At 35.0% G+C, this 26,389-nt stretch overlaps 1 protein-coding gene across 4 annotated transcripts in view; it reads left to right on the top strand.

The window, feature by feature from the left end:
• Window positions 1-26,389, top strand: part of Il1rapl1 (interleukin 1 receptor accessory protein like 1) — a 1,357,677-nt gene that overhangs the window by 1,047,843 nt on the left and 283,445 nt on the right. For all 4 annotated transcript variants that reach the window (XM_074063978.1, XM_074063976.1, XM_074063979.1 and 1 more), the window contains one exon: window positions 22,306-22,380. In XM_074063978.1, coding sequence (XP_073920079.1) covers window positions 22,306-22,380 — 75 coding nt within the window. The remainder of the gene's footprint in view (window positions 1-22,305; window positions 22,381-26,389) is intronic.

Below are 26,389 nucleotides of genomic sequence, written 5' to 3'. Positions count from 1 at the left end.
GGCCTCACGCTTGCTAGGCAGGCACTCTACACTTGAGCCACTCCACCAGCTCTTTGTTGTGTTGGGTAATTTTGAGATAGAGTCTCCCAAGCTATTTGCCCAGGCTGGCATTGAACCATGAACCTTACGATCTCTGCCCCTGAGTAGCTAGGATTATAAGCGTGAGCCACCAGCTCCTGGCATGTGTATTTTAAATATTATCTTTTTATATTTAGCAATTTTTATTTCTTAAAAACGGAACAACTCTTCTATGAATTCTTCCTTGATCTCTTTAAGCCAAATATGGTCTTTGTGTTTCCTCTGTGTGCCTCAAACATTGTAACCTGCTTATTTAATTTATCTCCCCCACTAAATTAAAAAAGATTAATTTAAAGAAAGTGTCTTGACCCATTTTATATCTATCCATAACACCTGACCATGTATCTGTTCTATGGTAAACTGCTAATAAGATTTTTTGAACTTGCCACCATTAAGTGTTGCTGGCTCATGCCCATAATCCTTGCTACTTCGGAGGCTGAGATTGGGAGATGACGGTTCGAGGCCAGCCTGGTCAAAAAAGTTCCAGAGACCTCATCCCAACCAATAAAAGCTGTCATTCCACCAATGGTAAGAGGTATAAAATAGGAAGATTGTGGTTCAGGCTGGCCCTAGCAAAAAAGCAAGATCCTGTCTCCAAAATAACCAGAGCAAAAAGGTCTGGAGGAGTAGCTCAAGTAGTACAGCACCTGAGTTCAAACACCCAGTCCACCCTCAAAAACAACAGGATAACTCTAGTAAAAATGTAACTTCTTAATTTTTCTATGTTTTTTTTCTGTGCCCATGTTGCCATGTTTCTACTGACATGCTTTTGAAACAATAGTGGTTTATGTTTATATGTTCCTAAAATTGAAGGTGCTACAGATTCTAATTAGTAACCTGAACCTAGTCTAGCTTGCTGTTCAAAGGCCCTGTTTCAATTTCTCCTCTCATAAATATTTATTCTTTGTCCTAATGCTGATTTCTAGGCCATTGAATGAACTGTAGCATTTTTCTCAATTACTCCATTGTGTCACCTTGGCTCTATTTGCCACTCTAGTAGTTAACTTCTGCCTGTCAGCACCAATTAACGTTTTTTTTTTTTAATATCTACTGGATTCATAGCAGAATTTCAGTTACCTGCTGCTCATTTAGAATCTACTTGTTAAGCAAAGCTTGATGACAAAATGTCATTTGTTTTGAAGGGTTTTTGTTATTTCAAGTTCCATGGCTTCAGTTTTTCCACTCTCACAAATAAAACATGGTATTTCTTTCTTCAGTTATCAGTTTCTTCAGTTGAACAATGCCCAACTCACAGCAAATGAATATTTTTGAATATACATATGATGGATATATAAGTACAGATATGAATTCATTTGAACCCAATGTGAATTTAATGTGCTATGTTATCTTTTATCAAAAGAACTTTTAGTAAGGGAGGACATCAAGTATGCTTGATCATACATACACAAAGTGCTATATTTAAGTTTTAATATTAGCGTTGAAGATGTCTTCTTTGCCTACTCCTTATTTTAAAAGTGAAATCTATTTTTATGAATGGTTTCCTGAAATATTTTAGATTATTTTTGTTCTCTCTTTTCTCTGCTGTTTCAGATTTAGGATCAGATATGCCCGACTGCAGATGGCTGCATAGAATGTCATCCAGCTTTCCTTTAAGACAATATTTTGCATGGAATGTGTTTGCTTAACCATTTGTTGATTCCTGTGGTTGCTGGACTCTGCACAGTGTGATGTGCTGCAAAGTTAGATCTAAGGAGTTATCCTGGCACTTTGAAAGTGTTGTTTTCAGATACTCTTTCACATATCTATACAAAAGACATACTGATGATAGCACTGACTTTTTAGAGTCATCTTTTTATCATAATTAGAATTTTAAAACCCTGAGTTGAAATATACAAAGTCATCATGGCTTTGATGCTTCTGTAGTTAAGAAGGGCAGGAACAGCCTTGGGGAACATTTGCTGACTTGGCAGCATGAAGCAAGTCATGTGCACCTCTGGATGAGCAGAAAAGCAAGCTGATTTCAATCATTCATTTTATCCTCATCATAACATAGAGTGACTGGCTAGTTACTTCCTTATGTAGTTAAAGCTGTCCCTTAAAAATAATCTAGTTGTCTCATATTTAAATACTTTATTCTCAAAGTATGAGATATACATTAGGGGTGACAGGGTTTGGAGACAGGAACCATTTTACAGGTGTCTGGTACTTTGCAGGCACTCATGAGTACACTGTTAGGCCCTCAGGTACCAGAAAGGCTTTGGACATCCTGTTCAGCCCCTGACATCTTTTTGACCTGCTCTTGGATCTTTAATCCAGCAGTTCAATGAAAAGAATGAAACTGAACAGGAATCAGTGTGGCTACAGCTGGTGTTTCTGAGGTTGGTGTGATGCTACAAGATAACACATGCATTATTTTTACTCATGTGGAAGGCTGCCTTGCTGTGCATTTCTACCACTGTCAGAAAGATTGATTCCTGAAATATTTTGAAAAATGCTAAGTTCTAGTTACTTTTGGTATTTACCCAGGGGCATTGCAGCTGCCTGGCATTGCAGTATGGCAGCTGAGCAGTAATCGCTATTATTTCTCTGATTTGTTTGTGCCTTTGTCAGCAACTGAGCAGAGGGAGGTTCAAGCCTAGTGTGGGGCCCTCACTCCCCAATGATCTCATCCAGCACATGGCTTTAAATAGTCTCTGCAATGCTAATGACTCCCAAATTTATATCTTTGGCCCTGATGTCATCCCTGCTTCCCAGACTCATATATCTGGCAGCCTACTAAATAGCTCCACTTTGACGTCTATGAGATATCTGAAATTTATCATGAACAAAACCAAAGTCCTGATCTGTCCACCCATATATGCCTCCAATTGTTCATACCACCATCTTCCCACAGCAGTGAATGGTAACTTTGTTTTTGTAGTTGTTCCAACCAAAGCCTTGATGTTGTCCTTTACCCTTCCATTAGCTCTTATCCCACCTTGAAAAGGTATTTGATATATGAACAGTTGTCTGTGCTGCCACCTTAATCCAAGCCAAAAACAAATTTCTTCTGGACGATTGTGAATGGTTTCTAACATGTCAGGCTGCTTCTTTCATCCCAATAGTTTACTTTCCCACAGAAGTAGTAGCAAATGCCAAAACACAAATTAGATCATCTTCTCATATGTTTAGAAATCACCAATGACTTTCAAAGACAACACAAACCTTCAACGTCTTACACAATTTGGCTATCTGAAATTTCTCTTCTTATCCTTCCAGTCTTTCCTCAGTTCATGTGCTCGACTCATTCACCTGCATATACAATAGCTTTTTGCTACTCCCCAAATATTCCAGACATGGTCACACCTAAGTGTCTTTGAAATTGCTCTTCTCTTTGCACAGAATGCTTTTTACCCAGGTATTTACGTGGCCTTCATGCAAATGTCTAATTATCAGTAAAATCTACCATCATTCGCCCTTATAAAATACTGCACTGCTCTAACTGGTTTCTTACATTTCTATAATTTCTTAATAGCTACTACAAGACCCTGATGTCTTTTTCTCCTGCATGTATGCTTGATTTTGTTCTCTGCCAGTTCTTCAACAACATGGTCCCTAATAAGCATCAGAAGAAAGCACAAACCTTCACCTGACTCTTCTTTCCACCAGCTGTAAAATGGTGCTTAGAACACCTGGACCTTTTTATGTTTCCCTGGTAGTAGTTTTGTAATAACTTTAGCTCCTCAGAGGACAAATCCCCTAAAATCTAAAGCATTGTGGAGCTCAGTTCTCTATCTCAAACATAAGAGGTCCATGAAACACATGATTCCTGAAGCTGAGGTTAAAAGCAAGTCTTGCTGTGTCTCGCGTTCTTTGGATGGCCTAACATCACGAACACATTAGTGATGACAATGACCTAGACATGTGATTAGCGTCTCCTCATTTCTCAAATAACTGTAATGTCTGTGATTCATTTTCTGTTTCCCTAGAACAACTACCTTTCCCATTCCTCCCTATCTTCTTATTTCTGTGAGAAGTGAAACATTTTCCTTCTTGTATTATTTCCAACGTCCATTTTTATTATTTTGTTTGGTGTCAGAAGTAAGAGGGATATATTTACAATGAGCTTTCTAGTTCTTTTGGGAAAAGGGACCATGAAATTCTATACTAGTGTTTGACATAACACTTAGAAAAAGCCTTGTCTGTGGTACATACTCCATACTATCTGGTACTGTGGGTTTTAGCCCTTTTCAAGTCTCCTTGATGTTATGATTACCAGTCTTTTCAGTTGGAAATACAAACCTGATGAGCAAATAATTTTCTTTTTCTTTTTTTTTAAATTTTTATTTTATTCATATGTGCATACAATGTTTAGGTCATTTCTCCCCCCTTCTCCCACCCCCACCCCTATCCCCCCCACCCCCTCGCTACCCAGCAGAAACTATTTTGCCTTTATCTCAAATTTTGTTGAAGAAAGAGTATAGCAATAATAGGAAGGACCAAGGGTTTTTGCTAGTTGAGATAAGGATAGCTATACAGGGAGTTGACTCACATTGATTTCCTGTGCATGTGTGTTACCTTCTAGGTTAATTCTTCTTGATCTAACCTTTTTTCTAGTTCCTGGTGCCCTTCTCCTATTGGCCTCAGTTGCTTTAAAGTATCTGCTTTAGTTTCTCTGCGTTTAGGGCAACAAATGCTATGTAGTTTTTTAGGTGTCTTACCTATCCTCATATCTCCCTTGTGTGCTCTCACTTTATCATGTGCTCAAAGTCCAATCCCCTTGTTGTGTTTGCCCTTGATCTAATGTCCGCATATGAGGGAGAACATAAGATTTTTGGTCTTTTGGGCCAGGCTACCCTCACTCAGAGTGATGTTCTCCAATTCCATCCATTTACCAGCGAATGATAACATTTGAATAAGCCACTATACTTCAGTGCTTCAGTGACAGTATCTGAATGGATATCATGTAAGACCCAGCTTTCTAACTAATATGAACTGGTACACAGTTATACTTCAAATAAATTTCAAGTGTGTAAAGATGAAGAGTTCCTCTAAGTTCTCAAGGGCAGTTGGAGCCCCAAGACCAATCACTTTTGATGACAACATTGTTTACCCCAGAACCCGCTAAAAATATTATAATTTCTATTATATGCCATGGCAAATGGTTGAGAGGAACTCTAGTCCAGTGCTGCTAAATATAACTTTTCCTGTAGTCATGGAAATGTTCTAGCTATACCATCTAATAAATAACACCTGGACATACATAGTTATTGGAATATGGCTAGTTCAACTGAGTTTAGCAGCTACTGTTGGGTCTGGATACCTAAGGCAGATGAGTGAGAATTCCATCCCCCATGGAGAGCACCATGAGCCCTGCACCCTGAGAAGGAGTTATAAATCTGCATTCCTACACCCTGAGGAGGAGATACAGGGTCTCATAAATCTGCCACGGACTGATAAACAAAGTGCTCTCAAGGTTGTTCCCCTCCCCAAAAAGAGGCAAACAGACCCGCTCCTCTAAGAGAGCCCATGTGCAAATACATGGCCAATAAAAAATAAACCCACCTTACCGATAACCTAACCCAGAGTTAAAGCATCCATAAAAAGCCCCAGCCTTCACCTGAGCAGGGAGCCACCAATTTCCAGACTCCACTACTTTTCCCTAGCTGTAGCCTTTCCTTTCTCTCCAATAAATCCCACTTTATACATAGGCTTTGGCTCATCATTCAGCTGCCTCATGAGCCAGTTCCCTGGCCTTTGAAGGCAAGGACCCTGGACAACGACATGTAACACTACCATATTGTATAGTGCTGCTCCAAGTTGATACTCTAAACTATAAAATCTATTTGGAGCCAGAAGAAAAATATGTAAAATTCACCAACTTACCAGGCTCAACAAATATTAATTTTATGTGTTAACAACTCATAGTGAGACCAGCGGCAGAAATTGAGAATAAAAGCATCAAAGCAAACTTAAGTTTTTAATGTTGCTAACACTATTGGGTGTTAGCTAGCTGACTCTAGCTGTGTTCACTTTCTCTTTGTTCTCTTCTTTTTGTTTGATGAGGTGGCAAATGACTGTGCTATTGCCTACATGTGGCTTCAAAGTCACACCTTCAGGCCTTACTTCATTGAGTGAATTCTGGCACCTGCATTGTTCTTATAATAGGTCCTGGAACAGCCTAGTAATTTGCCTTTGGGTCCTACAGACCATGTGGTGTTTGTGCCTGCCTCTCCATCACAGATGATCTGACAATCATTGATAAGGCTAGTGCTCTGTGTTTAGCAATGCCGTTATGCTCGGTTAATCATTACAGAATTAGCTATTGCTTCCAGCCATTGTCTTTGAAACATTATTTAATCCAAGCAAGAGCGCTCTTGAGTCTGAAGATTCGTGAGTCAAAATTTACAACCTAATATCAATTTACAGAGAGGAAAAGCATGTTAGACAACCTGTTGTTATTTATAAATTAATTCTAAGTGATAATTAGTATCTGGCCTCTACCTTTTGATTCCTATGGTTGCTAATTCTTTCAATGAAATGTTTGTGATGACTCCTATTTAACCATATTTCTCAAGATGACTGATTTAGTGTGTCCCACTGCCTTATTAACCTCTTACTATAACACTGACTACTTCTGGTAACATTCCCACAGGCTTATACCAAGCCCATCTCTGTTTCTTTGTTCATGTTGCTCTCTCTTTCCATAATGGCCCACTCCTCCTTTTTTCTCAGAAACAAATTAGCCTTGATTTTGGAGACATTAACATCCCAAATAGTGGTATTAATGAACTCCAGAATTTATGGCATTTTATGTACCATGAATAATATCACTTACCTTTATTGGGTATTTCATTTAAATTTCACATCAAGCCTTCAAGAGAATTTTTTTAAGAGTTATATTTTATAACTAGCTTCCAAATGAGACAACTGAGCTTCAACCATATGAATCAGTTTGCATGAAACAGAGCAAAGGGTTGAACCTAGGACTACTTAACTCTAAAGACTTTGTTCTTTCCATTGCAGATAAAGGAGAACAAAGGGGTGTGATAAAGGGGTTTACAAACCATTGGCTTTGTATTCACTTGAAACAGCTTTGCATTTTCTTTTCTTGACCTATTGATTTCCAAGTCTTATCTTTCTTCTGATGCCATCTTACTTCCTACCTCATGGTATACTCCCACATCAATAGTCTTGGTTCTTCTTGGGAAGCATCATACAGGTACATTGTCTGCTCTACCTTTTACAAGTCCCTTATCTATGAGTTTGATTAATACCCTGTCTCCTTTATCTTTAATCTAGAGCTGTGAAATCACCTACAGCCAGAACCATGTGATTCATGTTATTAAATATTGCCTTCCATTTGTTGTTGAATTTTTTATCATATCCATTTAACCGGAGTGTTAATTAACTATGTGTGAGTTTCTTAATTTGTACTTATTTCACCTTTCCCTATTGCACCAGTCCAAGTGGTAGGCTAATCTCTGGCAGTTTTTACATATTGTTGATTGAGTGAGTAATGACCTTCACTTTATGAATGGACAAAAATAAAAGCAGAAAAATTTTGCCAGAAATGAGAGAAGTAACTGAATATATTATGTTCTGGTCATAACTCAAGTAAAGAAGAAAAGCATTTCTCATATAAATGTACAAATATCTGGTACTTAATATTTTTCAAGGAGTATTAAGTCGATTTTCTGGGTTACTGTTTTATATTTTCTGGATCCATAGGTTTTCTAAAATAATGAAAATGTATCCCATTATTCATCAAAAATGTATTTTGTAATGAATGGTTTTTAGTGCAAATCTTTAGAAAAGAAAAGCACACAATTATTTCCTTTTAAAACATAATGCATGAAATATAGTAAAAATATTTCCTTGATTATTCCACAAATGTTTTTGAGAACCTGCTATATTCTCCTTATTATGGAAAATGCTAAAAACTTTACAGAAATGAAAAATTAAGTAAAGGACACCATAATCTGTATTCTTAGTTAATTTATAGTCTCAAGGGTAAGTGAGATATATAGAAGGAAAAGTGACAACCCAGTCTCTTAAAGGCTGGACAGAGGTAAAGAGGTTGTGTCTATGGACCCCAGCCAGAAGCAAGAAAGTTCAGACAAAAATTGGCATCTGTGGTAATTATGAAAGGATGGGTTAGGATTTAAGAAAGAGGGACATGGTATTATAGAAGCAGCAAAATAAGGGCATTCCAAAAGAATCCAGAGAATGGTGAACTGGGGAAGTGGTAAAATGTTCAGTGTGTTTGATATGGAACAGGTGAGGATAGTTCCAGCCTTTAAAGGAACATGAAAAATTCCCATTAGATCTTTGTTTACAAATTATAACTGTTCGATTTGGTTACTGAGTAAAGTTTTAGCTTTGTAAATTGTAACAAAAGTGAGTAATCCCAGCCGAAAAGAACATCATTATATGCTTAACTTGCAATTGACCACAATAGAATGAGTGAGCGATGCAAATATCATGAACAATTACAAATTGCCATTATTTTAAGCTACTAAGATTTGGACTATTTTATAACTCAGAAATATTTAATTGATGAATTATATTTCCATTTGGTATTCGTTTTTACCTAGGGTAAAAATGCCTTTGCTATATTTATTATAAACACAAAATGTGAAAATATAATAACAGCAAATTTTGCTGAGACAATATAGTTTTGTATTGCTTTGAGCTAGCATAAATTCAATTTCATTTCATTTCTTATTACAAACTTGGCTCTACAGTTATAATTTTACTTAATATGTGACATATGTAGATGTATGCCTATCTAGAACCTCAAAGTTTACCAAAAACTAAAGTTTGAATATCCAAAGCATTTGTTTTTAAATAACTATTTTTACAGACAATTACAAGCAAAATAAACACAAAAAGAGTGAAAAGAATAAACCAAAAGCCTATGTATCCCTCACCCAACTTCAGTCATTTTCAACATTTTATGTATGTTGTTACAGACTTCTTTGTCTTTTTTATTTTCTTTGGATTATATGAGTGGTATTCAATGCAACTAAGAACAAATTTACAATTTGTTCCTGCATTGCTCCTAAGAAAATGCTTAAAATGACTAACCTCTGTTTGTTGCCAAGAAATTCTTGGCTATGTTCTGATAGCAAAAGTAATATAACAGTATTTGCAGCATAATTAGATTTGAATAGTAAGTTTTATTTAAAGGGTGCCTGGTTTTATTGCTCATGGACATGTTTTCTTTCTTTTGCTTCTGGGTTTCTTTTACTTTGTTTTGTTTTTATGCTTTTTTTTGGGAGTAATCATGTTTTTAATGACCTATAATCCACTTTCCTTTTATGAAACAATAAAAAAATACCATTAGAACTCTTTATTAAGCTTTTAAACGAAATTGAAGCTGCTTGAAATCCTCCTTGGTGGAAAATTATTTGTTAAATAATCAGTTTTTATAAAATGACTTCATTGGCAGTGTTAGATGAATGATGACAATAAAACTAAACAGGAATATACGAAGGTGGTCTAGACAAGTTATAGTTATTTGGCTTGTGGAACAAATGAGAGAAAGTAAAATTAGGGCTCTCCTACTTCACTGTGTCCATGACAAAATAAAACAGTTTATGCTCTCTGCTGTCAAGGTATATTTGTTAGTGAGAAAGAAAGGATGAAATGATAGGAAAGATGGAAGGAAAGAATGTAGGAAGAAAGGAGGCAGAAAGGAAAAAACAAAGAAAAGGAAGAAGCTAATTATTTGTAGATAATACCATCAAATGCAACACTCAGCCTGCAATTTAATTCACAATATTTATACTGCTGTTATATTAGTACTTCAGAATTCCAAATATAAAGATGTTAATTGTTCTATTCATAGAATATCAAAAGAACCTATGCTATCTTCCAGAGCAGCCTTATTGTTCATAACGGTTATAAAAATTAAAGCAAGTGCCAAAGTTGAAAATATCAGTACTGGAGAAATATACAATTATTGCCCCTAAACAAACTGAGCACTCATTAACTTTAATACATCAAGAGGAATGCAATGTGCAGTAGTAGAATAATTTGGTTAAATTAATGTTCCCACATTTTATTAAAAAATGAAGTTGTATTTATAGGACTTGGGATGCTATGAAATGGAAATGACATTGTGTAAGATAAATTAAAAAATTAATTTCTTTGGTTTCTATTCATAAACCTTCAGAATAAATGGAGAACATGTTTATTAAGATTATTTCCTTTTTTGGTAGCCGTGTTAATGGGACTTTTAGAATGCTTATTTTTTAGATCCACTATCCTAATGAAAGCCTCAAGTTGTACATCATCACCAAGTTCTATAATCATTAAAGAGTTTTGCCTACAAGAGTCCATGATAGACATACTTTTCCCTTTCAGTGTTTTCAAGAAATCAACATCAGACTTATTCAAATACTACTATAAATTTTCACTATTGTCAAAAACAGTATTAAATTTGTCTTCAAGTCCCATCAAAATAATTCCTCATCAGTATGTCTCATATTGTCAGAGAACTCAGGGAAAAAAGATGCCTTAATGGAAGCATTAGAAGACACAAGTGTTAAAAAGCCAAGCACAGAAATAGAAAGCATATGGCTATTAAAATGACAAGAGATGGGTTCAAATCTTGACTTCTCATTGGCCATCCATTTTTTGAGAAGGTTTTCAGTTTATTACTTTGTAGAAAACTAATGGTCAAGTGAAATAATGTAACTGCATACCCCAAAACATGATATAAGTGTTACTTTTTTCTATGCATACACATACTTGAAATGTTATATTTATGTTCTTCATTTTTCAAGTCTTAAATTTATCCTGAGAGTTCCAGCAAACAACATATCTACTTAATGTTTTGTCATTGAATAGAAAGACACTATTTCCACTTCAATGACGAGTTGAAATAGTACATGGTCTACATCATTTTTATTACTTGGTCAGGTCCATATTGCCATTTACCAAACAAAGTGTTGTTAGGCTACTTTCTTTTGATAACATATGTTCAGTGACTACAAATAACTTCCATACTAACTGAAGTATAATAGTATTCGGAAATTTTTGCTCTGAAATAATTCTACAGCATTTCAAAAACTAAATGTTTTTAAATACATTAGAATTGTTTCTGAAGTTTTAGAATACCTTTGCTACTCTTTATGAAATGGTTTATTTGATGGCTTTATTGTTTCTGGGGAAGAGACCTTGGTAGTAGTATTCTTCCTCTGGGAATTTGGAAGTAGTAAGAGTACATTACTCATTCTTTATACACACTCTTGATTAATTCTTTTCATTTTTTGCTTTGCTTGTCTCTGTGCATCCTGTCATTCCTAGCTAAATCCACACGTGATTTTATACACCATTTGTGGCAGTTGTCCACTCAATGATCGCCCAGGTTATAATTCCTTTTATTTCTTTTCTCCTTTTATTTTATCATTTTTACATTTGCTTACATGTACATACATTGTTTGTGCCACCTCTCCCCGCCTCCTTCTTCCTGGCAAACCTGTTCTGCCCTCTGCCCTCTTCTCTAATTTTGTTGAAGAGAAAACATAAGAGATAATAAGAAAGAAATAACATTTTTGCTAGTTTGAGATAAAGATAGCTATACAGAGAGAATTCCTAGTGCTGCTTCCATGCACTTGTGTATTGCAGCCCACTTTGGTTCATTTCTACCAGACCTCTTCGCTATTTTCTGGTCCCCTTCCTATAGTGGCCTCTGCCAATTTAAGACTACTTTACCTGCTCCTCCACAGTGAGCATATCAACCACATTCAAGTTTTAGGTTTCCTTCCCTTTCTGTATTTCTCCCATGTATGTTCTCCCCTTAGTGTGTGACCCATGTCCAACAATATTACTGCATTTGTTTTAGGTCTATAATCCGCATATGAGGGAGAACATACAATTTTTGGTCTTCTGAGCCTGGCTAACTTCCCTTAAGATGATGTTCTCCAATTTCATCCATTTACCTGCAAATGACAAAATTTCATTCTACTTTGTGGCTGAATAAAATTCCATTCTGTATAAATACCACATTTTCTTAATCCATTAATCAGTAGTGGGGCATCTTGGCTGTTTCCATAACTTGGCTATTGTGAATAGTGCTGCAATAAACATGGGTGTGCAGGTGCCTTTGGAATAACCTGAGTTACAATCCTTCTGGTATATCCCCAGGAGTGGTATTGCTGGATCATATGGCAAATCTATGTTTAGTTTTTTAAGAAGCCTCCATATTGTTTTCCAAAGTGGTTGTACTGTCTTACATTCCCACCAGCAGTATATGAGGGTTCCTTTCTCTCCACATCCTCGCCAACAACTGTTGTTGGTGGTGTTTCTGATGGTGGCATTTCTAACAGGGGTGAGGTGGAATCTTAGTGTGGTTTTGATTTGCATTACCATTATGGCCAGGGATGGTGAGCATATTGTCATGGGTTTTTCAGCTATTTGGACTTCTTCCTTTGAAAAAGTTGTGTTTAGTTCAGTTGCCCACTTCTTTACTGGTTCATTGATTTTTGGGGTGTTTAGTTTTTTGTGCTCTCTGTATATTCTGGTTCTCAGTCCTTTGTCTGATGTATAGCCAGTGAATATTTTCTCCCACTCTGTGTGTGGTCTCTGCTACCCTGTTTATCAGTCTCTTCTTTTCAGTAGCTTTCTGTGTACCAGGTAATGGAAGTCTCTGGCACAATTCCAGTTTGAAATATAGGAAAGAAAGCCATGTTTTATATTTGGTTGTCATAGGACAAGACTTTTTAACCTGAGCACTATTGACATTATGGGTGAGATCATTCTTGTACATGGTTCTCCTATGCATTAGCAGATATCTAGCAGCATTCATTGTCAAGTAACACCCCCACCAATTGTGACAGCCCCAGTTGACAACCACTATCATAAAGCCATAGCAATGAGTAATCATTCAAGATTCTATATCATGAACAGAAAGCCAAAAAATATAAATATCTTCTACAGAAATATGACTATAAATGAACCAATTCAATATTATCTGCAAAGACATTAATTTGTACTATATTTTACTATGGAAGTATAATGTCTTATCATGTTATTCTAAGTAGAGAATTTAAAATGTTCTGATTCTTCTGATAACATGGTGCCTTTTTCTTTATTCTGCAATTTTCTTTTAACAGCATTTTTAAGCAACTTGAAATTTATTTTCTTTGTTTCCTGAAGGCTTTATATTTGCTAATAGAAAAATTAAAAAATGATATGTTATGATAATTTTGTATACTTTCTCATTGCTAAAGAAGTGATACTTTCTCTTATAGGACATATTATTTCTTAGAATTGACTATTGTCCCTAGAAGGTAATTAGTAACCATTAATTTTTTCTCGTCTACCAACAGAAGTGAAAACAGTAGTTGGCATGCCACCTACTTGATTTATAGCTGTTACATCAATGAGAACCATTTTCCTAGAATTCATCATAATTTATTTGGATAATTATGTATTGTTTCTTTTTTCTCACCATTTCTTAACTTTAGTTTTGAGTGCACACACAAATTTATTTAAAGTGGTTAAAATCAGACATGCAATCAGTTAGAATTCATCCTCTACCACATTATGCAAAATCCACTACAGTAATTATTTTAAAAATGAAATCTAAAAATATCAAAGTATTTTCATTTAATCTACATCTACCCATGGTCTCTGTCATTTAGACTCCATGTTTTTCTCAGTTTGTTTGATTTGAATTTGGGGTTTAATGGGTGATAAAAAGTCTTGGAATTTTCTATGAGTCTCGGTGAGTCCAATCTGGTGGCAGAAGCTAAAGCTCAAGAGTCAAATGCAGAAAGTAAAATATGAGTAGAGACCTTAAACCCTGACATTGGTTCCATGCTCACTGGCTTTACCTTTCATATTCTTCAGTGATTCTATTTGAAAAATTGTTCCTTAATTGTTTACCTGGGAGGTTTATCAAGATATTGTAAAGTGATTAAATATAAATTCCATCACTTTTGTTAGAACAGTACTTCATAATAATTTTTTTTATTATCAAGAGCTATTTTTTTATTATTCATTTATTCACATGTGAGTATATTGTTTGTGTCATTTCTATCCCCTGTCCTCCTCCCCACCCTCCTCCCTCACTTCCAGGCAGAACCTGTTCTGCCCTTATCTCTAATTTTGTTGAAGAGAAGATATAACCAATAATAAGAAAGAAAAAGCATTTTTGCTAGTTGAGATAAGGACAGCTATACAGAAAGAATCCTAGCATTGCTTTCATGTACAAATGTGTTACAACCCAAGTTCATTCATCTCTAACTGATCTTTACCCTGATTACTGATCCCCTTCTCACGTTAACCTCTGTCACTTTAAGGTTTCTGTATTAGTTCCTCTGGAGTGGGGACATCAAATGCTTTCATGTTTTGGGTTTTCTACCTATTCCTATATCTCCCATATGTATTCTCCCCTTGTCATGTGATCCAAGTCCAACCACATTGCTGCCCTAGATCTAAAGTCCACATATGAAGGAGAACATACAAATTTTGATCTTCTGAGCCTGGCTAACCTCACCCAGAAGATGTTCTCCAGTTCCATACATTTACCTGAAAATGATAAGATTTCATTCTTCTTCATGGCTGAGTAAAATTCCACCTCACCCCTGTTAGAATAGCCATCACCAAAAACACCAACAACATGTGTTGGCGACGATGTGGTGAGAAAGGAACCATCATATACTGCTAGTACGAATGCAAGCTGGTGCAACCACTCTGGAAAGCCTCTGTGGAGGCTTCTTAAAAATCTAAGCACAGACCTGCCATATGATCCAGCAATCCCACTCCTGGGGATATACCCAAAAGAATGCAACACAAGTTACTCCAGAGGCACCTGCACACCCATGCTTATTGCAGTGCTATTCACAATAGCCAAGTTACGGAAAAAACCAAGATGTTCCACTCCTGATGAATGGATCAAGAAAATGTGGTATTTGTACATAATAAATATTTTTCAAATGAGAAAAAACTAAATTAAACATGATGGTATTCAATTTACCAGCTGAATATGTTCCACAATGAACCAAGAGAGTGTTTGAGAATGTTCTTAGTAACTTAGATAAAGTTGGCCCTGGTTCTATAAGATAAGAAATAAGGTTGGGGATATACATTTTTATTATGAATGATGTTAAAACAAAAGATAGTCAAGATTAACTAAATTGTATCTCATAACAAATGAGTAACATTAGCCTGAAAGATGAAACTTAAAAGGACTATTTTCTTAGTCTTGTGGACCACAATGAGTCATCAGTAAGGGGCTCAATTTTTCAAAATGGAAATTAGTGATCAATAGTTAAATTGGCTTCTATGGATAAAGGGAGGTGACTAAACTGATTTATAAAAACTTCTACCTTGATACTTACTTGCCCATAACCCTTACCTATTTTATTATTCACATATTTGCTCAAGCTCATAACTGGGAAATCTCCCTTGACTCTCTCCCATGACTCGTGGAAATTTATTTGCTTTTCACAACCAGTAAATCTGTTATCTCTACCTAAAAAATTAATACTTAAAGGAAAATCTCCTACTACTTCCATCACCAGTATCATGATACTGTCACTTCTTCGTGGACTGCTTCAGTGTCCTCCTGCCTGCCCTACCTGCCTTCATGCTATTTCACTACTTCCACATCTGGATGGAGGTCCTGCAAGACTCAGACACCAAGATGCCACAGTGAGAGCTCTGGCATTTAAATGTTACTATGGTCTCTCTTCTTCACAAGACTGTCCAAAGCATTCCCATAATGTATATAATAAAACTAAGTTCTTTTCATTGTCTATAAGGCCTTACCTACATTGGCCCATGACTATCTCAGAACTCATTGCCAATCTTTTCTTACATCAATCTAAGTATAATGGCCTTCTTTATTATCCCTCAAACATGCCAAGTATATGCTCATCTCAGCACCTTTGCATGTGCTCTTCCCTCCATGTATTCACTTGGCTTATTTCCTCCCTTCACAAGATCTGTTTCAAATGATCATCAGAGCAAACTTTTCTAATACTCCTACCCCTTTCTAAAATAGCACCTGCATTAATCTCTATCTCTTTAGCTGCTTCATTTTTATGGAATTTATAATCCCTACCATTATATTATCTATGTATGTATGTATGTAAATGTTCACTTTATATCTTACTTTTGGGAATGCTTGCTTCATGAAAGTAGGAATCTTGTCTGTCTTTTCTCTAGTGACTAGAATAGTGGACAATAGACATGAGATGCTTTAAAAATAATTGTTGAATAGTCCAGGTACAGTGTCTCATACCTATAATCCCAGTTCCTCTGGAAGCAGACATTGGGAGGATCAAGATTTGAGGCCAGTCTGGGCAAAATTTAGCAAGACCCTATTTAACCAACAAGCTGAACAGTGGTGATGCACACCTCTAATTCCAGCTATGTGGGAAACATAAGTTTATCATGGGGCATAGGTAGGAGGATCATGGCTCAAGGCCAGCCCAGGCAAAAATGAGCGACACTATCTGAAAAATAACTAAAGCAAAAAAAGGATTGAGGGTTTGGCTCAAGTGGTAGAACACCATCCTAACAAGCATGAAGCCCTAAATTCAAACTGCCAAAATATTTTGTTGACTGAATGACCATATTCCATTTATTTTCATTACAAACACCTATCAAACTAAATAAAATAATAATTATCAAAACTAGTAAAATGAATTTCTTCATTTTCCTCAATGTATTTATTTACATAAATGCATAAACAGTTATGTCTTTTGATGTAACTCTAAAATTGATAAAATCTTGTATATATTTAGTTTTTTTATAAACTGCTCTCCTTGTACTTTTCCGCTTAGTAACTTTGCCACTCTTCGCTCTTTGAAGCTGCTGAGGCTCTGTGACTATTATGAGTCACTGCAATTATTTGCTACAGGAAGGAGAGATTTTTGCCAGTTTCAAAGCATTAAAGATAAGTGATAAACAAAGCACCTTTGCTTTCTTAAATGGATTCACTATATATATATATAGATAGATAGATAGATAGATAGATAGATAGATAGATATTTTCTCTTTTCCATTCCCTTTTTCTGTAAGAACCATGAGATTAAGTCTATATGCTGCAGCTTCCATAAGGTCTATGCACCACTATTAGAAACTAATTTTAGTTCTATTTTTATTTTTTTGAAGAACCCCCATACTGATTGCAAAATGATGGCACTAATTTACACTCTCACCAACAGCATATAAGGGTTCCTTCCCCCTCTCCCCATCTACACCTTTGCCATCATTTGTTTCCTTGATGATAACTATTCTGACTGGGGTGGGGTGGAATCTCAGTGTTCTTTTGATTTGTGTTTCCGTTGTGGCTAAGGATGTTGAACATTTCTTCATGTGTTTATTGGTCATAAATAGAATGGTCTGCTGTGTTCATTTGCACATTGATTGATTGCATTTCTTCTGGTATTTAATTTTTGGAGTCCTTTGTATATCTTGGATATTAATCCCTTGTCAGATGGAAAAGATTTTCCCCCTCTGTAGACTGTCTCTTCACTATTGATTATTTCCTTTGCTGTGCAGAAACATTTTACTTTGATGCAATCCCATTTGTCAATTCTTGCTTTTATTTTCTAAGCTATTGGAGACATATTCATGAAGTCCTTGCCTATGCCTAGTGTTTTCTCTATGTTTTCCTCTAGTAGTTTCGATGTTCCAGGTCCTTCATTAATGTTTGATCTATTTGGAATGATCCTGCTCTACCACTCCTCAGTGTTTAATAATCTGGTTCATTAGTTCACAAACATTAAAATTTTTCTTATCAGGATACATAGAATGTTAAATGCTACTGTCCTCAAACTTTGATGAATATCATTAGAAAACATTTGTTTTTCATCTATTCTTTGCAGTTACTTAATCTAGTATGTTCTTGAATCCTCACACAAATCCATGTGGGAAGTCTATTTACATGACATTTTACATATAAGAAAACTGAGATTAAGAAATGTCAAATATGTTCTCCAGCTTGCCCAACCTTAACTGAGTTATGAATTATTAACTGCATGTTTCCCAGAAAGCTAATTGCTTGATCTTCCCTACTCTACCATAATGCTTCTAAGAAACAAGAAGGAGAAAGGAAATAGTTAAAAATACATCATGAAAATTATTTATGATTCTGAACAAATGAATTTTGTAGTAGGATATATATATGTGTGTATATAAGAAATATTGAGCATTCTCAATCATGTTTGAGGGATAAGTATGTTAGGGGTTAAGACCATTAGAAAGACTGAAGAATCTTGACCTCTTTATCCTGATTTGCTATCCTTTATGTTTTGAGAACATGGATTCCTCAGGTATCCCATAACTCATGTTTACAAAGCTATATTTGCATAGCTAGTGAGAGAAACATCTCCACTACAATTGTTCTTTTTTAGTAGACAGGATTTAATTATGATTTAAAATCATGCTATGCATTACGTCACTACAGTTGGACTTTGGTTTTCCAATGATTTCATTTAGTAAGGGTTTATGTGTTTGTATGTGTATGCTAGAAAAAGAAAAATGCATTCCCAAAATACAACTTGTTTTCTTCACAATAAAATGTCAGATGGTCTAGTCATAGTTTGATGCTAACAACTTTGTTTTTTAATTATAAGCAATTTGTTTTAATTTCCTTCCAGTCTTACCTTTGCAAATGAAAAAAAATAAAGCGCATTCTTTGGTTTGCCTGTGTATTCATTGTGATTGGTCATTACTATTACTGTGTTTGTTTTCCAGTTCTGTCTTCTTCCAATTCAACTCAACTAATATTTATTAAGTACCATAATTGCATGTTTTCACTCTTCTAACAGATTGCACACGCTTTGAAGGGAAACTGCACAGGCCTATGTTGTAGTTGCTTGAAAGACTTTTCAAAGGGCAAGTAACAAATGGTTTGGGAAGAAAATATCTAACAAGGACTCTAGCTCAAATTTTCTTTACTATCATTGGCAAACCATTTGATCTCTTTGCACATTGATCCTTGATCTAAAACAAGAGTTGAAACAAGCAATCTACCACTTTAGTCATGCCCCCGACACTTTTCTCTTTCATTATTTTTGATATAAGTTCTCACTTTATACCGTGGCCAGCTTAGATTGTGATCCTCTTATTTATGCTTCCCACATAGCTGGGATAACCATCATGCCCAGCTTTTATTTGTTGAAATGGAGTCTTGCAAACTTTTTGCCTGGGCTGACCTTGAACCATGGTTCTTATTTCTTAAGTAGCTAGAATTAGAGGCATTAGTCTCTAATTATTAAACTACAGATCAGTAGCTAGGCACAGTGGCTCACACCTGTAATCTTAGCAATTTGGGAGACTAAGGATCATGGTTCCAGGCTAGTCCAGTCACATGGTCACCAAAATAACCAGAGAAAAATGGACTGGAGGTGTGGCTGTAGTGGTAAAGTGCCTGCTTTGCAAGTATGAAGCCCTGAGTTCAAATCCCAGTCCCACCAAAAGAAAAAAGATGCACACACTCATACACACAAGCACAAAACCCTATAGATTACTGTTAGGTATAAGGGGGAAATCCAGAGATATTCCAAACCACCTATTACAGTGCCAGGCACATAATAGTGTTGAAAATGTATCAGTTGAATTGAACGGAATTTGTCCAGTCAAAATCTTGGGTGATTGTTGTAATGCAAACGTTTGCGAGGATGTGGATAAAAGAAAAACTTCATACATTTTGGAATGTCAATTAGTAAATTTCCACAGTCACTACAGAAAACAATATGGAGATTCCTCAAAAAAGTAAAATTGAACTACCATATAATCTTGCTATAACTCCTTGATATATAACTAAAGGAAATGAAGACAACATATGAAAGAGATACCTGTGTATCCATGTTTATTGCAGCACTATTCACAATAGCCAGGATGTGAAATCAGCCTTGGTGCCCATCACCTAGGAAGAATGTAGTATATATACACAAAGGAGTATTATTTGGTCATAAAGAAGAATGAAATTATGTTGTTTGTAGGAAAATAGATGGAATTGGAGGTTATCATGTTAAGTAAAACTAGCCAGGCACAGAAAAAAAGGATCACATATTTTCTCTTATATAAGGAAGTTAAAAAAAACAAACATCCTGACAACAGGATGAACTTTTTGAGAAAAGAAAGAGGATGGTGGTAGAGTGCAGGAAAAAAGAGGGTAGTAGAGAAGGAAGCTATGATCAAAGCAGAACATACGAATGTATAGAAATGTCACAGTGAACCCATTAATTTGTACAATCAACATAAATAAAAACTTTCTGGGTGAAGTACTCATAAGTATGGTAAATACAAGTTTGTTAAAAAGAATTAGATAGCACGACAATGCATGGAGACATGTCTAGACATTTTTCAGAGGGGCACTGTGCAAATCACATGTGGTTTTTAAAATTCTAATAAAATCCTAATAAGTATAAAATTCTCTCTGGATCCAACATTCTGCAATTTTATGACTTAGACTTGAAGAACTCCTGTGCTAACATGACAGAATATGAATGATCTTAAGGAGATAACGTTATGACACAAAGTAGGTGGTAGGCTAGGGCAGAAGCCAGAAAGCCATTTTATATTTGTCTACATATGGATTTTATTAACTTCCTCTAAAGATCATTTTTTCCCCTTTCCACAGACTAGTGAGGGATTTGTCTGAACAGGGAACATTTTTTCTCACTACCTTTTAAAACAAGCTGTCAAATTAGCTACTGGTAACTACATAATCACAAGATTTTATAAACAGAGTAAATTTATTAACTAAGCCAGTTATTTTGATACTATGGTTGCTTTTGAAATTCATTGGAATCATTTAATACCAGAGCCTAAGAAATGTGACTTTTTCACCCATTAATAGTGAAAGATTTACAACATTTAGGAAATAGGTTGATTATTTAGGTGGTAAGAGAATAAAATTTGTTCAGATTGCTTTAAGCATGAAATATGAGTATTTAAGGTTAATCAAAGCAATGTCATATCTTTGAGACTTTCACAGTGATTGATCTCAACCTAGTACCCAAGCTTTCTTCTCACCTTATCCCATAACTTTGCTAATTTTGTAACAGAGATGAATGAATAATGTATTCAATTAGTTATGAACAAAAGCAACCAATCATGTGAGGCTGATCTCCCAAGTCAAGACTCTTAAAATTCATCCCTGCTTTTCTGACTTGGGGTACTATCCCTTTGCACTAACTGCATTCTATTAGGAGGAATAGAGGCAAACTGCTGAAGCAATTTGAATTCTTGAATCCTCTGGTGATAAGTACATGTAGCCAATTCCTGGCATTTCTATCTAGATCAGCTTTCCAGTTATCAACCAAGCTGGCACGTCCTCCTGGCAAGGAAGAAAGAAAGCCCTCAAAGCAAAAAAATTCAGTTCAGCAAACCTCAATTGATCATTTCTGCTTGATATGGAATGGAAGTTATTGTGACAGATTTCAAGGGACCTAGGCAATTCAATCAGAGAGGGTGGAGGAAGGCTTAATGAAGAAGAACTATTTGTCTAAAGTCCAAATAGTCTAGTTCAGCTAGGAATGAAGTGTGCAATGGTAAGCTTCTCTTCAAAAATGCTTAATAACAAACTCTTAGATTTGTAGGTTGATATAAGTTGTCAAGCTCACAGAGCACAAATGTGTAGAAGCTTTAAATAAAAGAGAGTATAGCCAGAAAATCAGCAATAAATACTACAAAATTAATAGACAATAGTAACAAAGGTTTTAAGCTAAATGAAAAATATCATTTAAAAAATTTCCCTTGGTACAGAAATGCATACTTATTCTTATAGTAATTTAATTTCATATTGCTACACCATTTAGAGAATATGCACATAAGAAATATTCATTTACTAAATTGTGGCTGTTGAGACAATGTGATCCAACATATGGAAACTAGAAATGTAACTAACAATTACATAATTCTGTGCCAAAAATTGTCATAATGCATGCCACATGTATCATGTGTAGTTTTAACACAGGAAATAAATGAAGGGCACCCCTTTAAAACAAAAATAAGATACACATTGAAAGAGTTTCATGAAACACAGTCATATGTTCTAAAGGACTGACCAACTCTGATTCAATACTGTCATGTAACTGTCAATGTGGAAGTGTTACATTTTACTCTTGTACAGCTAATAGCTTTTCAGCTCTTCTAAAGGTACTTACTTGTGATATGAAAGTCATTACTTGGTAGGGTGCTTTGATACTACTTTGAGAATGAAAAATCTTTGGGGAAATAAACTGTATTCTATCCTTCAGGTCAAGCAGTCTAACTATATGTCTCTGAATTATTATCATTGTTGTTTTTCAGCACCTCTAACTGATAAGCCACCCAAACTTTTGTATCCTATGGAAAGTAAACTGACAATTCAGGAGACTCAACTGGGTGAGTAATTCTTCCATTATCGCTAATACATTTTTTCAATACATTCTGATAGTTAAAATATGGAACAATTTGACTTATAATAATCATTAATACATTAATGTCTGAAATTTGAGGAAAAGGGTGAAAATTCAACAAAATAAATGTCACCATTAAAATTAAAAAGCATTTGAAAATCAAATCCACTCTGGTATTGATTAGAGATGAATAAAGTGGAAGATGTGTTAGTTAAAAAAAATCAAACCTAATAGTATACACATTATGCTAATTAATTTTCAGATAGTATATTATAAAAATGTGAGTAATAAGCAGGTTAAGCAGGTAGTAGATTTGGACATAAACTTATTTACAAAATACACTTTGCTAAATATATTTATTTGCACACAAATCAGGATTCCAAAATATTTATCTGAGATGAGTATCTGACTTTTTTATTTAATATATTCAGTTATACCAAATTATGGAAAGTTTTCCCCTCTTAGTTACAAATATGTACAATATATTCTATTATATCTTCTTAGCTTTTAGTTTTCTTTTTAATCCCAGCACTCAGAAAGCAGAGGCAGGAAGATCACAAGGTGGAGGCCGGTCTGAGCTACATAGTGATACTCTGTCTCAAAACAACAACAAAAAGAATAGAAGTATAGTACACACACACATATCACAAATTTCTGCAGAAAATTATTTACTTTTAGTGATTTGGTATAAACAAGTATATCAAAAATATATAATGAACTGTATATTCATTTTGTTAAGGAATGTCTTTTTACATTAAGTAGAATGAATATAAATTTAATGTATGCAATTAAAAAAGAAACAGTAATCCATCCTTTAAGTTAGCAAAGTGATTAGTGTTCCTGGAGTGAGAATTTGAATGAAAATTGCAAAGCTAAGAAAAGATTATGGATGTGATGATCTTTAGTAATAATCTAAGTTAAGATGCACAAAGATATGATGATACAAAATTATTGTAGTCAATGGACTCTTCTAACACTGGAAATGCTTACATTTGATAACTTTGGAGCATGAACATATGCAGGATTTATATAAGGGTGTCATTATCTTTCTTTGATAACAAACTTAAGCCTTTTGGCTTAATGTCATACACACAATGATGTATGATTGTTGTTTTTGTGAGGTGAGAGTCTATAGGTAGCATAACATCATATATAAAATAAATATACTAAAATTGCATCTAACTCTACTCATGCTATGGTATATTGAGTTACATTGGAATTTTTGTCATTTTATAAACAAATCTTAAAGTAGAAATTCTTACGAGTGGCTATACTTCTTAGACCTTTCAATAACGTCTAAGAGTGTGAATTTCTAAAGAGTTGAGTAAAACTTTAAACATCTCCAGCCAAGAAGAAAGGGGTTTATCATAACATTTAGTTGTAATGAACATAGCAAAAATGAAAAATTTCAGTCTTTAGTTGTATGTCTTTATTTGACTAATTAAAAGAATTGTATAGTTGGTGGTTGCCCATTGAGTTTCTCTTTATTGTCCCTGAATTTGTAATAAATCAAATTGTTCTTCAATTCCTACTGCAGTGTTTTACAAAATGGAATAATTTGTAAAGGTATTTTTAACATTACCTTTTCTTGAATGAAATTATGAAGACTAACCACATCAAACAGAAAATATGAAAATTTCTTGTGCAAATTGAAAGGTTTGTCTATGCACTCATTTGAAAAAATATGGAGATGTCTGTTAACAAAATGCTCCAAGAAATGGTGTAACTCTTTTATTGCACTGAACAAAGGAATATGAGCTCTTTTTAACCACCAGTTGAAGTAAAGACATCAACCTGGAGTTTTCATTCTTTTGAACAACTTTCATTTTGTTTTATTGTTGCTTATCAGCGCATCAGATAAACCATTTACTACATAGAGAAATTTGCCAAATTTCCATGGTAAAAATCCATTGATTTTTGAGTAGCAGTTTATTTGAAATAACTACCTTGCTAGTAGGTAAATAACTAATCAAAAAAGGATATGTGTGGTACACACCTTTAGTCCTAGCACTGGGGGGGCTGAGGCAGGAGGATTGTGAGTTTGAAGTCAGTCTGAGCTACATAGTGAGCATAGTTTAGCCTGTCTCAGAAAGAAATTAAGGAAGGGAGGAAAGAAGGAAGAAAGGAATGAAGGAAGGAAGAAAAAGGATGAAAGAAGGAAGGAAGGAAGGGAGAGAGGGAAGGAAGGAGGGAGAGAGGGAGGGAAGGACAGAAGGAGAGAGGGAGGGAGGAAAAGAGAGGGAGAGAGAGAAAGAAAGAAAAAAGGAAGAAAGGAAGGAAGGAAGGAAGGAAGGAAGGAAGGAAGGAAGGAAGGAAGGAAGAAAAACGGTATGTGAAAATAGGAAAGAAGATTCGAAGTGCCTAAAAAGTAGATTTGTTGTCTACATTATGTACTTTAAATTTTCACTTCCTTAAGGATTCAGTTTTTGCCCTTTCTTGGTTTGAAAAAGTTACCAAATCCAACAGGTTCAATATGTGATATTAAATCCTGATAATGGGGGACTGAGTGAAGAGCAATGAGGTAGCTTTGGAAAGTGGCCTAAATCAGTGATTGGGGACCACGAAGTGGCATCTCTTTTTATGAGAATGTGAGAATCCCTAAGAATTTCACCAGCCAAGAGTTCAGAGGTCTGTCTCAACTTGTTTCTAAATTGAACGTTGACTTCAGAGAATAATAAAACTCATCAATGAGCTATATTACAAGAAAAATCATCCAGAACTATCCAAAGCAAAGCTGAGCTAATATATTTCTAGTGACCTAACTTTAGCATCTTTGCTAAAATACACTTGCAACCAACAAACCCTGGTAACTGGTTTCTTCACAAATATGGACAATTCATTAATAATGAGCATCAATAAAATCACAAAGTTTATGGATTTTTCCTTAATCTTCACATTTACTTTTCACTGCTATGTACTGGTCATGTCTACTTTTCTTTTTCTATATCCTTTATGTCTTCTTCTAATTACTTCATCTTCTCAAATAGAAAAGTCTAATAATGATCATTTAAACTATTATAGAAAGCAAAAGTCACTACAAAGCAAAACGCTTAGGAAAAAATAACATAATGGTAACTAAATTCATATGAAATCTGCAAGTTAGTGCATTTGAATTACAATCAACATGTGGATACAGTCTGGCATTTCCACTTTAAGTGTCATCTGTGTGTTATTGCTAAATGTGCAAAAAAAAGTAACTTCAGCCCATTTAAATAACTTTCATGCATTGACAAATATATGAAAGGCATTTTCTTGGGCAAAGGCCCAGAAATCACATTGCACAACTCTGAAGGTCAATCCAGGAGGTGAACTTGACTTAGTTCTTTCAGGCTGTTATAGTCCAGTCAGTCAAAAGACAGAAACAATTGACTTGCTGAGCTTGAGCCCTGAAGATGTCATTTAGAGATCTGTACTGCCTATATGGCCAGCAGCTGTTGCTCTTGGTATAATTAAGAAGCAGCATATGACAGTAGGTCTGAGATCAGGTCATTCTGACAGATCTACAAAACAATTCATGTCTGCTCCTTACTACTGGTGTGACCTTGAGCAACCAGCCCTGAGTTTCTTAATCTACAAAAAAGATACCCCTATAAATTATTGTGGGTACATAGTCAGATAATGCAAATAAAGGTAAGTATGTTGCCTGGCATATATTAAGTGGTCAGTCAATACATGTTTGATCATGCTTATATTCTCACTAGAATGTCATACCATAGTAACAGATATAGGCTTCATTATAGGGTGCATAATATTTCAGACAATTACTTTGTATCTCCACTAAGTATCCAATATTCATACTAAGTTTTATTACTTAAATATGACTTCACCTCATAATTATTGATTTTATATTACTTAATTGATCAAGAAGTTTATCCAAATGGATAGTATAGTATCTATTAAATTGTCTTATTTAAAATAAGTCTACAAAAAAGATACCCCTATAAATTATTGTGGGTATATAGACAATATAAATATTGTCTTATTTAAAATAAGAC

This window comes from Castor canadensis, chromosome X, assembly GCF_047511655.1.
Source record: "Castor canadensis chromosome X, mCasCan1.hap1v2, whole genome shotgun sequence".
NCBI lineage: Eukaryota > Metazoa > Chordata > Mammalia > Rodentia > Castoridae > Castor > Castor canadensis.
Note: the sequence above shows the minus strand (reverse complement) of the source record. Positions and strands in the feature narration are given on the sequence as shown.